The following is a 15,585-nucleotide window of genomic DNA, read 5'->3' on the forward strand; positions in this document are numbered from 1 at the left end:
CAACCAGTTTATGAATCTGTACTGTTGTAGACCGTTCACCCAGACACATGAATCTCTCTACACTGTACATGTACACTTAGCATAATAGTACACAGGTAAAATATTTGTAGTTCGCGTTTCATTCCAGACTAACTGTACACACTCCCAAGGGAAAGCTTTGTGATGCATGCTGAGGATTGCAGCAGTGAGAAAACTGTTCAGGAACTACAAGAAGAGGCAGTGAAGAAAAGAAAGAAAAAAAACGCGCAGTGCGCCTTCCCACGCTGTGTTCTTTCGGTGGAAAGCGCGCGCACCTTTCCCGGTGGCGCCGAAATGCTTGTCCAGAGGTCGCCTTGCGGGGGCGCCCGGGGAAAAGCGCGCGCTCCCGGCCGATATTCGGCAGCGCTCTGCATCGATCCCCGCCAGAGAAGCGAGAGCCGGCTCGGGGGATAGAGGCACCTCATCGCTGCTCCTCGCCCGCTGTCGACGCCGCCGCCGGTGTTTTTTTCGCCGCCGAATACGCGACGGACGGTTGGATTCGCGCGCTTTTGACGGCTTCCCTTCGGAGAGAGGCGCGCGCTTTCGACACGCGTCCTCCTCCGTCGTCCGCGGCCGGCCCATCGCCCCCGCTCTTCTCGAAGCCGGCGGCCGCGCGCGATATTTTAGAGCGTCGCCTCGTCGCGTCAGAGGATTCCATCGCGCCGGATCAACGTACATACTTTTTGCCCCCTTGTTATTCGCGTTCCGTACTTCGTAAGCACTGACTGACAGATTCTCTCCGGTCCTGTCGAATACTATCACCTTTGAGGGGCAAATGGCTTAGTGAAGTAGTGGTGGTCGTCATCCTCCAAGTGCTGTTTGTGTGCGTACGTGTGCGTGTGTGTGCATCGTCGATATAGTATCCTGCGCTTCTTCACACCGTACCGAGACACTTGACTGACTCGTTCACCGTTCCTCGCTGATGCTGTGTGCGACGCCGTTCGCGGTCACGGCGGTGGAGACATGAGGCGGCCTAGCGTCGGCGTGGAGCTTGGCCGCGAGCGGACGCTGCGATTCAAGTTCGTCACCTGTGCGGTGCGCGTCTGGATGTGTGCGGTGGTGGTGCAGTGTCGGATACTGCAGCGGCCGGCCAACAAGGAGCAGCCCTACGGTGCGTTTTGGGAGGCGCTGCATTGCGCTCCACCATTTATTTGTTCTTCTTTGATTTATCTTCTTTATGTATTAGAATTGTGCTCTTGTTTTCGTACGAAAGGGCCAGGATAAAACGAAGGCAACGAATGTTGCGACATATGAATAGCTCTTGCAGGTAATGTGTGAAGGTCGAAATAAACATTTGTTAAGGAAACTAGAATGATTTAAGCCAGATAAAAAGAAAGGGTGGTGTGTGTTGTGTTGAGTTTTATGGCATGTAAGCAACTAAGGATATCACGCACCAACCACGAGTGAAAGAGTTGGAAAGTTCCAGGCGTTTGAACAGCTATGCAAGGAAAATTATTTTGCACTGCTTTAAATATTATCAACACATCTAGAGAGAAAGAAAGCCAAAGGAAAAGAAGAAACAAGTTTAGAGCCGCTAAACAGCAACCACGTAAATTTCCAATTTTGGCAGTTTTGTTACTATATTGAACTGTTTCAGTCGCAAGTACAGATAACATTACATACGCCGAGAAAGTCAAATTCCGCCTTTCGCGCTTTTCTTGCACTGTCGCAAGCGTATGTAGCTGAAATACGTGTGCCTGCCGCCCTTTCTAATTTTGTATAAATTTTTCACGTCTTTCGTTCTCCGGATTTCTTTTCGGCACTGTTAAATTTATACTTCATGAGGAAGTGGTGTTGTTGTACTACGCACTGAACTAGCCGAGCAATTTTTTTCGCTCTTTGCAACAATTTAAATCACATTAATTGCGGTCGTCGTCTCTAATTCGTTTTGGCGGATTTTTGGCAGAGTTTTACCTTCCGCTTTCACCTTGGCTATAGGTAATTGTTTTCCCGTGAGAGCCAAGCGGGAATCAGGAGTGGACTAATGAATCGGTCCCACGGCCCAGCGTCATCCTCGAAAGCAGCAGCTCAAGATGTGACTAATCCTCTGTTAGGTTTTTGCAAGCACTCTGGACTAGTTTGTGAGAAGCGGATAATTGTGGCATATACAGGTTGTTGCTTTTTCTTTGGTATATTTTCATTGTACAAGGATGGTATTTAAAAAGAAATAAGCCACTGTCTCTGATGGGAAAGTAAACTAATTGTACGGTAAATATCAACGCAGAGTTACTTTTGGCCATCACAGAAATATACTGACAGCCCTATGACATTATTATATAGATATCCGTGCTTTTGATATGATCTTTGAATGCCCGACATAGTCGAAGTACTAGCCACCGTCATCTCACGCTGGAGTTGAACGGCATGTGCTCCCATTATTGCAATGTAGTGTTCAAGAGATCGAGTACTACTATATGGGTATCTCTCGTACATATTGTCTGATTGCCTCAGATTGGCCACTCTAGCATAGAATTTTGTAAGAACTCTGAGAGTGATTCAACTGGACTCACTCACAAGGCTCTTTGTTCATCGAGCGATGCCTTGCATTTTGAACACAAACATACGCATAGGCGCAGAGAACGGCGCTACGTCACCGTCACGCTTTCGCAGGGAGGTGCGAAAAATTTGACTTCCAAATATCCCAGATCAATTCAGTTTTGTTTGCGGCGCGCAGAAAATCTGCGGAAGTCAAATGGACCTGCTTTGTAGAAATTTAACGGAATAACATGGAAGTTTCTGGAATATGTTTCACTGTGAGCAGAATTGAATAAGCAGGAGGAGATCATTTTTTAAGAAAAAAAAAACAGTATTTCACATCCACAAATGCGGCTCAAGGTTCCAAATACACTTAGATGTGGAGCAGTCAAGTCGAAGCATCCTTTTCGAGCACAAACATATTAGGCTTAATGCAAAAAGCGCGATGAGGGTATAAAAACTGCTGGTAATAGGAAGGGTTGCGAAGAACGAATTCGATTATTCATTTTGAATCTTGCTTGCCACTCATGTCGTGACAGCATTCTGCTCCTGTACGCGTCACCACTAAGAAAAAAAGACGCTTTCGCATTCTGGAAAAGCAATTTTTCTCAAGGAAATTTGATCTCTTAAGAACTGAGCATTTCCTTTCTTTTTTTTAATTTTCAAGAAAGCCAAAACTTCTGCCCTGGCAGAAGCAGACCAGAGCGAAACGATGGAGAGAACAGCCGAAACAAAAGGCAACAGCGCAAGTTTTTTTGCTCCTCGATCTGTATAAGGAACCTTGGGCCAGAAAGCGTTGCACACGACATCACAGGTGTCGCAGATGCTTGGTTGTGCCCGGAGGTCTTGGAAGGTCTCTGTTGTGTAAAAGAACAACAAAATGCAACGAATGTGATGGTAAAATAGCATCTGAGATGGTGGAGAGGGTAACAGGAAAAGAACAAAAGGAAAGCGCCGTGTCGTTCGCTTTCTTGTCTTTTGTGCTCGTCTTTGTTCGCGCTGTTTGTTCAAGATGCTTAACCAACTAGCCCGCCAAAATGTGTTAAGGAAAGACAAATTGAGGCATTAGCAGTACCTAGTCTTGTCGCGTCGTGTGTGCAGCTTGCTTTCTCCTTAACTTCGGAGTTCACTCTTAGCAAAGAAACTTCTCGACTACCATTGCACACCAGCAACGTTTTAGGGCAATATTGAGCTAGTGAATTGCGCATTAATGTGAGCCAGTTTTTTTTTTTCTCAATTTCCGAATCTTTTGAAAAAAAAAGTGATATTGGCTGTGCAAGGAAGAGAGTAAGTGTGCTCCGAAATATTTATATGTATGTTACATGTCCGGCGCTTTGCTAGAACTTTTTGTTTTTTTTATTGTTAATATATTTATGATTAAGGTGGAATTATTATTTGCCTGTTTATCAAAAAGGTTTATTTGGTTACAAATCGATTGTACTTCATGCCTCGTCATTGGTCTTTTCTCTGCCAGTAGCGTCGATTTAAAATCGAAACTACGGAGGAAACAAAAAATAAATGGCGCAGATCGCTAATGACTCGAGCTTAGTTTGACTTTCTTTCTCTGTCATTTTGAAATATTCGCAACCCGCTTAAGAGCCCTGCCATCCTAACTTGAAGTGTCTAGCAAAAGCGGTTTGCCTATTAAGAAGATAATATGCCTTTCTCTGAACAGGATCTTCTGAGGCCTTGGTAAGTTTAGTGTCCTGAATTCAGGAAGCAAAACGTTTTTTTTTCCGTAGAGCAGTTTACTCTCAATGCTCATATGTGTTACCAGCTGTTTCTGGACCAAATAAGCTACTGTAACTTACAGCACGTGCGCTCTTATTTACATTCTTATTTACAATGTTTTGAAGACTTGGCGCTTTAAGCTTTGTAAGATGATCTCTGAGATGTTTATACCAGCGATAACCGCTATTTGCAGGCTCCACATTTAGCAGTTGAGTGAAGTTACATGCAAAGAAAAAACGCAGACTATAACGATTGTATGGCATCATTGCTCTCAAACTCTGTTTTTTTTTAATGTTTCCTAATTCGACTTAAAATATTCAAAATTCATAGGCGTTTTGGTGAGTACCAGGGCACAATGTATATTCAATTCGGCGCCAAACCAAGTTCAGCCGAAATCACGCTTGATTTTCTCAACAACATCAATGTGTAAGTATTTTAAATAAAGAAGCTTTTTTTATTTGGGAGCTCCTACTTGAGTGCAGTCGCGTTTGTCGCTTAGTAATAAAGACTAAAATAAGAAAATTAAAGCAAAAGTTGCAGACTCAACTGCCGCATTCGCCGTCAATATTGCTGGCGAAAATTAATTACGTTCTCCATGCGCGCAGATGACACTAGGGCTGCCTTTCCTAGTGCAGAAAAAAAAAATATCGAAGCATACACCATACCGCTCTTCGATTTGCTTTTCGGCTCGCAAGAGAGAAAGAAGGTGCGAGGGCGGGGCGAAGCATGCATGTTTTAAGTTCGCTGGACTGCGTAACAAGCTGGCGGGGAAAAAGTGGGGAAGAAGAGACACACGCTCCGCTGGCTTGGCCCTTAAAAGCCCTCAAAGCCAGCTGCGAGGGCCCGCTCGAACAGGGAGGAAGGGAGGCTATAACTTCGCTGACAGCAGCTGCGCAGGCAGGAAAGAAAGCACCACGCAACCAGCTCGGCAGATGAACCGGCGCCAAGCCGTTTCTCCTCGCCCTCACGTTCACGCTCTCTCTCTGTCCTCTCCCCGACATCCACAACAATCTTTACTTTTATAACACTCGCTATACCCCATGAGAGCTTGTCTCAGGCACTCACGGTTTGAAACAGCCGATGGACTCCACGCCCAACAATCGATATCTGTGTTGGAACGCGTGTGGGGTGCTCACAGGCGCAACGCAGGCCGCGTGCGTGCGTGCGTGCGTGAGTTCGCGCGTGCATGCGTTCTGGCGGGGAAGGCAAAATCACCGGGGCGTTATGAAGAAATGAGTCACTGCGATTAGCAGGCCAGTTTCCTCCGTCCTGTCGTGAGGCCCGTTCACTGGCTGCTCGCCCATTATCGGTGATAGCGAGCTCATTTGCTCTAGTGGACGGCTGCTCCCGCTGCTGCTGATGCTGCTGCTATGGACCGCACGAATGTATGCGAAGGAGTATCGGCGACGTAGCGTGTAGGCGTGTCACGCATGTCGAACGCAGGGCGTTAACGCTGAATACGTTCTAAATGTATATACCGCGCACGTTGACGGTGAAGCTCCCGCATCATGAGGAGTTGCTCCTGTGTGCACGAAACTGCATGTTGCGACCAATGCAGGAACAGAAGCGCACCCTGTTAACTGCAACGTCATTTTCGAAATGAATTATTGTGGTCGCTGATTTGCCTGGATACTGTTGCGATAAGGCCTTCGAATAAAGTGTGCATTACTTTGGAAGTGCGTCTTTCTTTCCGACTCATTACCATTCTAAAAAATCAGACCTCTTGTGCATGCACAACTGCTGTGGTGTTTATAACGGAAAAGTGTGTGTAAACATCGAAGCCATCCCATGCTTTCACTATTTATTGCGCAGCTCTTAAGGACACGTTCGTGGCATAAGCTGCGTAGCCGCCGTCGGTGTGACCGAGCCAAACGGTAAATAAATAAATAAAAAATAAACAGTGCCGCGACTGGGATCCCAGCCTGAAGCGCTGCCAAGAGATCAGCTTCGCTGGCCACTGCACGAGAGCGTTAGGCTATCGCCGCCGCCGATTACGCCTCGCGTTGTTGTTGTTGTTAGCCTATAAAAAGATGGCGCATACCCACACTGGAGGATCGGCCGCCTCGTGTTAAGGTGCAAACACTCTCGATCTGTGCACTGCGCATCGTAGTCTTCTTCAGCTAATCCTGCTATCGGTCCACTATGCAATTTCTGATGAGTTCAGGTTTGTCGTCCTGAACAACATTTCGCGCCAATCATTAATTACTGAATAACATTAACGCTGCGCTAATGGGCGAGCAGTGGTAGGAAACCTCGCCGCGAATTAGCCGCCGCGGTGGCTGAGTGGTTACGGCGCTCGGCTACTGGCCCGAAAGACGCGGGTTCGAATTTCGATGGAGGCGAAATTCTAGAGGCCCGTGTGCTATGCGATGTCAGTGCACGTTAAAGAACCCCAGGTGGTCGAAATTTCCGGAGTCCTTCGCTACGGCGTCCCTCATAGCCTGAGTCACTTTGGGACGTTAAACCCCCATAAACCTCGCCGCGAATTATGGGTAATACACATTTTGCACAGTCATTTTGCAGTCGGAATTTATTGGGGAGAAAAAGACAACGAACTCAGAATTGGGATAGAATCAGAAGAGAAATAGAATGGCAGGTTTGTGTAGCATTCTATCGCGCTTAGATCAAATAAATGCAATTGATCGTCCCTAATTTTTTTTTATTGGTCGCCTTCCCATTGCGTTTTCTCAATGAAATTTTGCTTTCATCCTTTCTTTCCGCTGCTTCGCGAGCTTCAGGTGGGTGGGTATGGTGGGCGGTGGATGAAGGTCTTCTAGAGGGTGAGTGGTGGGTGGAGAAGTTTTGGAGGATGGGCGTGGGCTGTTGCTCGGAGGTGAGGGATACATTTTTACGAGTCGTGCTCTGAGGTGCACACCCCGGGGGGTGCTCTGGAGGAGTCCCCTTTCAAGCCAAAAGGGCGCCCGGAAAGTGCTCTTGTCGGCTCTGATCCGCTATGGGCTGTGAAGGGACGGCTTCACATACATGCACAAACACCCACATTATGGCTTTTTTGCCGAAGGAGAACTATAGTTTTGACGCAGTAAAAGGGAACGAGGAATTAGAGGCGATGGGCGCATAGGGCGCACACCCACTCGGACAAACTCACAAGCTCTCGTGTACGCTCAGTGCCGGGCTAAAATGCAAGGGCGTTTCATTCCATTTACGATATTGGACATCGTCTCTGGTAATTATCCCCTCCCCTCCTTCCTAGTCTCTCTTTCACTCAGTTTAATTGCGCTCAGCGTTGACGGTCATCGGTTGCGGCAATGTCAACACGTCGGCTTTTAGCAGACGCTGAGATGTTACTTCACTCCAATGCTTCCCTCCTTTCACCTGGCCCTCGCAACCTCCCTAAAACCGCCCACGGAGCGAGCAGCGCGTAGGGGATGGGGGGGGGGGGGGGATGGGGGAGAATTACCGGCCATTTGCAGCCCCACGCCAGAGCGGCGGCCTCCGCCGAACCAGAGGAGGCCATTCTATTAATGGTTTGGCCGGAAGCAAATGGCTCACCCTCTCTAGATGGAGGGGTAGTATATCGTGAATGTTCCCTACACCGGCCGGCCCGACCCAATGTGAAATTGCGCTGAAGTATAGACTGCGATTGCTGGTCAACTTTTCTTGGCCCTGCACTCTCTGATGCGATCGTGTATTACGATGCTGGCTTCAGCTGTTAAAGAATTTGTTTCTGAGCTGCTTGTTGATCACACATTAACGATACTGGTACTCCCCGTACTACTTTTCTTCATTGCGTTCTTGTTTGTTTTGCATCTATTTGTCAGCTTAGTTTTCTTAGGAATTTACTTTTCAGTCTCTTGTCGCGTTTTGGTGAACTATTCCGCTTTTTTTTTGTTTTGCAAGAACTCTGCATCCATGTGCTCCAGTAAACTCCACCTTGCACTGTTCTCATTCTGACAAGTTTTCTTGCATAGGGAGTCTAACAAATACGATTTTTCAGTCCTTTTGTTAGCACCTATTAAAACTCGGACATGCGACATTTGTTTTCTACTAAAACAACCCGCATGATAAACGATATTGTGTTAAGATCAAATTTCTCCAAACTCCTTCCACAATAACGCGAGAAGTCAAAAAATATGTGGCGAGAAAACTGTAAGAAGGAAAAGAACTTTTTTAATGGATTATTTCTTGATTGAACTGAGAAAAGGCATTCATGTTCTCTATCAAACAGCAAATACTTCTCATGTCTATGAAACCTGGCCACCGCGATATAATCTTTTTTCCTTCCTTTTCAGTTATAAAAAACGCAGAATTTCGTTCAGAATTTTTCCCTTGAGTTCGAAATTAAATTTGAGGTAACAGCTGCGCAAATCCTGTTTTCATGTCGGAGCGTCAAATGAATTGTTAATGGCGTCCGACTCTGTTACGCAACAATGGTCTTGGATATACATAATATGAAGTGGGCAACAGGGCGGCAACGAAAACCTACGATGGTTCAACACGCTTAACTTTTTACGGAACGAGAAGACACAACAACAACACGGAGCGCGAGCTTACAGCTGGTTTTATTCGTGGAAAAAGGTGATCTTTTATACACAAAACGTGAGCGTCATCAATGGAAAACAAAGAAACGAAAGAACATATTGGTATGAGCAATCGTAATCAGATGCACACAACACACTCATCACGATAGCCTAAGCAGGTCAACTTCTTTTTCAGACAACGAAAAAGACACATTGCTGGTTATACACCTTCCGGCCTCGGACGATTTGATTTCAACAGCTTCTGCGATCTCTCTTTCTGTTTTGTTACTTGAACGCGAAATGACAGTGGCTCTTTCGAACAGAGGCTTGAATTTTTTGCAGCGATGACAATGTGTCGTCAGCTTTTCTGAATGCGCGATGGAGTTACAGTTGTTAGCGTGCTCGCTTAGCCTTTTGATTATGCAACGGTCCGTTTAAACAAAATACTTCATTCCGTAGGAGAGGGGAATGACATAAGCAACACTTGTGTCGCATTCGACGTGTTTTTTTCTCGTGGTCGATGCTGCAACGCGGTTTGGGGATCTTACCCTGTCAATTTACTTTTGTCCATCATGAACAACCTACTAGGCTCAATTCTCGCTATTTTAAATCCACGCTCGTGTTAATTTGACCTTCGGGCAATTCAATACTCCACAGGGCGGCTTCTATTTTAATTTCTGCTGTTCTGGCTGCCCAAATGCAACATTCAGCGGCAGTATTTTCGGAGTTATTAGGTCGCTGCAGTTAGGATGGATATAGAAGACTGCTATTCAAAGTTAAAAAGTTGATTTAGGAGAATTTCATAAGCTAAACAATACAAGAGATAAACGTCAGCGTTCGTACTGGCCAAATATTTATTTATTTAGTGATCCTAAAAGCCCAGCAATGGGCAATACGTGGGGGGGTCTCTTAAAAAAGTAGCAACATGACAACGAATTGTAGACACACAGGAGGCAAAGCTGAGTTAATAGCTGAGTGCGAGAAGAATAAAAATTATGCATCAGGGGGTTAGTACAAAACGCAAGATAGCTTTGATATCGTTCAAATGACATAAGCAACAAGACATAACGAAAGCAAAAAGTTACCTGGTATGCTGGTTCTCGAGAAGTAAGTGTTGTATGTTCCTGTAGTGTGCAGCAGTACTTGTTTGCAGCGAGATAGACCTGTAGTAGCTCGGATCAGCGTTACTACCTTATTTAAGTTTCGGATTGATTTTTGCTAGTGTCTCGCCGGGCGGAAGGATTCCCTTATCATGCAATTGTGTGCAAATCAAATCATCCATCTCATGTTAACTTTTCAGTGCTGATGCTGCTTCCTTCGGGTTCCGTAGCTTATTTTTAGCTCCAACCGGCCAATATCGCTTTCAACTCTGTTTTTTTTAATAGTAATAGGTGGGAATTGAGACCGGATGTTTGGTGAAGCAGCAGAAATGGCGGCCGATGGAAAGACGCCCATCTTCTGGGCACAGTTTTAGCTTTTATGCTGTCTCTGAAGAGCAATGTGGCAAGCAATGGTAACAAGGAAGCATGGTGATACTTAAAGGCGAACAATGAGCGCAATCCTAAAGGATGTTACTTCATACAGCCTGACGCGCAAAGGACAGTACTTTAGACTCCATATTAAAGGGGGCTCTGTAAGCGGCGCTCAGTAAATTTGTGGTATGCCTTGGATATTAAAAAAAACGCCTCTCGAATATTCTTGAGCAAGAATTTTTTAATGCGCTATGTACAAGCTATATTATCTGTAGTAAAGTTTGGATAACAGTGTGTGCGCGCCATTTACTTCCCTTTCGTCGCATTTGCACGCCGAAATGCCGGTGCTCCTCCACCTGATCCACCGCCGACGCGCGCGGTAATTCTCCGTTGGGCGCAGCTTCCCGACTCGCCGGAGTGACGAGGATGAAGGCCCGAAGCCATGATAGCTGCCTGACGCCTGAAAGAATCTAACGCTCAACGCTATCTCTTGACCGGCAAAAGCAGGAGCGTGCGACGACGGAGGGCGCGAGAATTAAGAAGTCGCCGGAAAGGGCTCGCCAACTTTCGCGTGCTATTTTGGCTTCTCTGCTGCGCGTATAACTGCATTATTTGGCCATGGTGTTCGGACAACACAGTGCACTGATTGGACTGGTTGATGTGCTCTACACACAAGGTGTTTCAGAGTCCCGTTAAGGAGCACATGCATCGCCTCCATGCACGGAGCTTCTCGTTATGACGCCACAGAGGTAGATTGGGAAGGGGAGAAACAAGTATCTGAGGAAGGTGGAGTACAGTTTTTGGTACAACTTTCACGCTCTGGAAGAGACTGGATGATCATAGTTTTATCTTTACCGCGTATGTTGCCTTTTGCTCGCTGCATAGGCATTGTGTTCAAAATCGCAGGCACTATGTGTTGCAGGAAAGCTTCTCGAATGCTTAGGGGAATCCCCAATGTGGAGCAGCTTTGTAATAAGGGAGAAATTACTCATTGGCATCCACCCATGCGCAGTCTTACGGGTAGAAAAAAAATCTTTCCTTTTGTAGCCGTATGGCTGCGATTGGGTGGATGCCGATGAGTAATTTCTCCGTTATTAGGAAAGTTTCTAGCTTTTCATGAACATTTATCCGGCTAGCATGGGGATAAATGACAAAAATTGTGACCAGTAGCACTGGTAGCGTATTATTGCTGCTGTGAGAATGCGCTCAAGCTAACAAGAGAGTGAGCGTCGGCGCATAGGCGTTTATAAAAACCGCGTCCTTGAGCGTGCGCACACACACACGCACTCACACACACTCGCACGCACGCACACACACTCATGCGCACTTTGACACACACACACACACACATGCGGGCATTTGCATTACTCAGTTTTCGAGTTTGAAAGCACCGAGGCAGGAGCGTGTATTCCTGGCTCGGTTCCTCTGTTATTTTTTTCGTGGGGGCCTGAAACTACCCGTGCGCCGACGTGTTTCCTGTTTCCTAATGGAAAGCGCGCAGTACGCGGTAACGGGGCATCGATTTTGTTGCGCAGTTGTTGCCGGAATGAGGTACCCGCAAGGCGGCGCTAGTGACATAGGCGGGCAAGCAGTTTCACAGCTCAGCGATAACGCCCTCCTCGCACGGTCCCTGCGCGATTTCTCCTATTTTGACTCGGTGCAATTAGAACGACGGAGCCTGTGTTGGGCGCCGTTGTGGTTTGGTCCTACAAAGTTGTCGCAGAATATTTTACGAATGCGGGAACCTGCTGAGTGTTCGATCTATGCAGCTCCCCATTACGATGTTTACGATGAGAAAACGCGATCTTTATTGAGCGGGTAATTCGTTCCAGGGTATAGAAATTGCTGGCTGGCGTGTAAGCGCGCTGTTTTCCGGTGATATCATGTACGTACCAACTGGCCCGGCAACTATCCTTAATGGCTGATAGAGGGCGGCTAGAGTAAAAACGCCATTCAATTCGACGGACAAGCGGTGTGCTGCTGACAGTACATGCGTGAATGGTAAATGGCTCGGCTTAAAAGTAAACTAGAAAGAAGCGGAGAGCATTGCAACCCGCTGTGACTGGGAGGTAATATTTGTGCCATGACAAGTATTCCTGCCGGCATAGTGTCCATCAGAGATGTATGAATAGAGGTCGGTTCCCCGAGGAAACTAGCAAGGCGAGGCATGCAGCGCGGCTAATATGACATCTGAATTAAAAATAATTTTGGCCGTATGAGCAACACTTGGCGCCAGTTCTTATATTCGAGTCTTACTTCACACGGCTCAAAATGTGGACGTCTCTATCCGCTCGCGCTTGGAGTTCAAGCAGCTTACAGGTTTACCTTTAGAGGGGTGTAACATTCCAGAGCGACTTAGGCTATAAGGGGCACCGTAGTGAGGTTTCCGGAAATTACGACCACCCGGGGTCCTTTAACGTGCACAGACATCGCACTGTACACGGGCCTCTAGAATTTCGCCTCCATCAAAATTCGACCGCCGGGGTCGGGATCGAACCCGCGTCTTACGGGTCAGCAGCCGAAAGCCATAACCACTGAGACACTGCGGCGGCTCCAGCAGGTTTCATTCTTGTAGGCTTATTGACGGCATCTTTTCACATCGGTTTTCACTGAGTTACTACTAACTAAATAAATGCGCAAATTAATAAATAATAAATACGTTTAGCCCTGTTCCCTTATCTTTTCTGCGTCATGCAAGCAGAAAAAAAAAACATTATGCAAACTATTTCATTCTATATTTTCTTAATTTCCATTAAAAATGCAGAAGCTATTTTTAGTTCATCCTGTTTTTATCTAGGCATCTTGTGTCGTGTTGTCCGAGTACCTATATCGACTTGTTACATTCTGCACAGAGATAACAAAACGTACAAAATTTCTGCGTATTTTCTTTGTTCCTATTCGTAGCCCGCATCATCAGCCTACACTAAAAACTAGAAGCTACGTCTAGAAGCTTCGTTATTGGCTACAATAAAACCGACACGAATGTTTTCAAGACTTGTGCCATTTCCGTCGTTTGCAGTGTGCAGGCGATTTCACGAACCATAATGATACTTTCTACCGTAAAGCCAAACTTTTATCTGCGCTCATTCGGAGACAAAGCATCCTAGTTAAAACTACGCTCTGGCTCGTTCAAGCTGGCAACAACCGCGCTGTAAGCCAGAGGGAAACAGTGTGAACTTCCCGCTGACGCGAAGCTCGCCAGTCCGCTGAGATTTGAAATCGCTGCATTCAGCAATCATTTCGAGCAATCGATGAAAGCGCCACCGCGCGTTGCGCGCACGGCGCCAGTCCGGACGCAATTAACAACGGAACGATTTTACGTCAGGGCATATAGCGTTTGATGAAGGAAGCTTTCAGAAACACGGCGAGGTAGTGGTTGCAGCAGCGTTACTTTGCGTTCCGAGCAGCCCGCGGAACGCCCAGAGTCATTTCCCCTTTGATTTCGATATCGGTGCAAGCAGAAAAGCTATAAAGGAAACCAGAGCCTGAAGATCGGGTCTTAACTGCACGCCGCCTGGTTATTTCTCGACTGTTTCGAGAACTCCATAAACATAAAAAGGAAAGAAAAGCGAAGATAACGACGAAAACTCTGGAAGCGATGAGTCAAGAGTCGTTGCAGGCTTTCTCTTATCGCTTCCAAATATTGACCCAGTTGCTTGAGTCCGCTCAGAAAAGGCACTTCGAACAATATTTTCCGGAGCGCCACAAACGGGCAGTGCTTTCTTCCATTCAGCTCTGGTGGCACAGAGCTCTTTCTCGGTTGAATTTTAAGCTAAATGTGAAAACCACAGACGGTGCCGACACTGCTGTGCCGCAGTAAGTTAGCTGCAGAAAAATAAAGAAATGGTCGCATGCGTTTAAGGCAGTTGTCACCGTAAATATTTTATTAGTGCAATAGAATTAGTTCAACACAATAGCTACACGTAAGGTTGTCCCTCAGAACATCGCCATGGATATCTCTGCCTTTCCTCTTCGTATTTGGCGTTATTGCTCAAAAATTTAATGCCGGTTAGGCATAAAACCTTATTTAGACATAAGTCTCGAAACTCCAAGAGTCTCTTTTAGTCAACTTCTTATATTTAAAATAAGGGCAGCTGCAATTTTAGATCATGATTGATATATCTGCATTCATTTTTGCGAGGAGTGACTGAGTAAAAAGTGTTTATTTAATCGAGCGAAGCCTTCTCTGGCGACTTCGCGGAGGACCAAGTTCAGAGCCCCTGCTGAGGCTGCAGTAGCTTTCGCCCGGTCCATCAGTCATCGCTGGTTTTCCAGCTTTGAGCTCGGCGAAGACTCCTCGCACTGTGATGGGGTTTTTATATTGCAGCACCCGCGTTGTGTTGGCAGCCCCACGAGGTGTAAAATAGTGTGGCCAGCTCCCCGCGGTGAGGACAGGCGGCCCAGTAGGCTCTAGGGTGCGCTTTGGTCTCGGTGCCTAAATTAGGGTGTCTGTCTGGAGTCGCCTCCGAACGGTTGCCTGTTCTTTCATGAGCTGGCTGTGAGGGGGGGAACAGGGTAATCTTTGACCCTGGGCCTTGTTTGTAGGTACCATTATAAGTCACAACCGCTGGTCTAGATTTTAGCGGGTTCTCCACAGCTCGGTTAGTGTATACTCTACCTACGTTATCCGCCGCGCAATTCCCAGCACGGCTGGCGTGTCCTGGTGCACGCAATTATTACTCCCAATTCTTCACTGCACAGGAAACTCGTTTTAGGAACAAATAAGATCTCTATAAGTTGTCTTAGTGATAAAATATTCCTGTAACTGGGGCTTCATAATGAATTCCGCATGTAAAGACGGGTGCGAACGATTCCGCGAAAGAGAGACCATGATAAAAAAAAAGGTATTCAGGCCAACTAAAATTGGAAAGTACCGTCACCACATCTCTTTGTTAGAAACCCGCTATTCACCTCTCAGTTTCAAGCTACACATCGCAGACGCGAAACTTTTTCTCACTGCAGTGGCTTTTAAACAAGAAGTTGTCCTGTTCATGTACAATATCTCAAAAATTTGGCGACACATATCTCATTCGTGGTCCTAAATTCTAATAGATAAGCGTACTTTTAAATCTGGTACGTACTCTTCCATATATATATTCAGGCCGTGACGTTGCGATGGCAGCCTATAGCGCAGTATCGGAGAGTAAAAGTGTTAACAGCATTACAAATGCATCTACTAAAAGCTGTAAACAAAGAAGTATAAATAAATGTTACCATGACTCGTGACCAAACAGGGCTGTCTGATAAATGAGCTTACTCCGAAAGGCAGCATTGTACACGTTTGTAAGAGCCATTTAAGTATGCAACGATTTTACGCGCGCAATTATCAGCAAGACTGGCAGGCAGTCACTATGCCGGAAAAACTGCGCAACTGCTTTTTAGGTAACTCCTTCGTGTTGGTCTTGCAGATA

General features: G+C 46.3%; 1 protein-coding gene across 2 annotated transcripts in view; it reads left to right on the forward strand.

The window, feature by feature from the left end:
• Nucleotides 1-400: 400 nt before the first annotated feature.
• Nucleotides 401-15,585, forward strand: part of LOC144094817 (neural cell adhesion molecule 2-like) — a 168,663-nt gene continuing 153,478 nt past the window's right edge. The window contains exon 1 of one of the 2 annotated variants that reach the window (XR_013306584.1): nucleotides 401-1,129. Coding sequence is in view for 1 of the 2 variants with exons in the window: in XM_077628706.1 (XP_077484832.1) it covers nucleotides 982-1,129 (148 nt within the window). In the remaining variant the exon portion in view is untranslated. The remainder of the gene's footprint in view (nucleotides 1,130-15,585) is intronic. The other variant, XM_077628706.1, reaches the window with a different exon arrangement.

The sequence above is a fragment of the Amblyomma americanum genome, chromosome 6, assembly GCF_052857255.1.
Source record: "Amblyomma americanum isolate KBUSLIRL-KWMA chromosome 6, ASM5285725v1, whole genome shotgun sequence".
Lineage (NCBI taxonomy): Eukaryota > Metazoa > Arthropoda > Arachnida > Ixodida > Ixodidae > Amblyomma > Amblyomma americanum.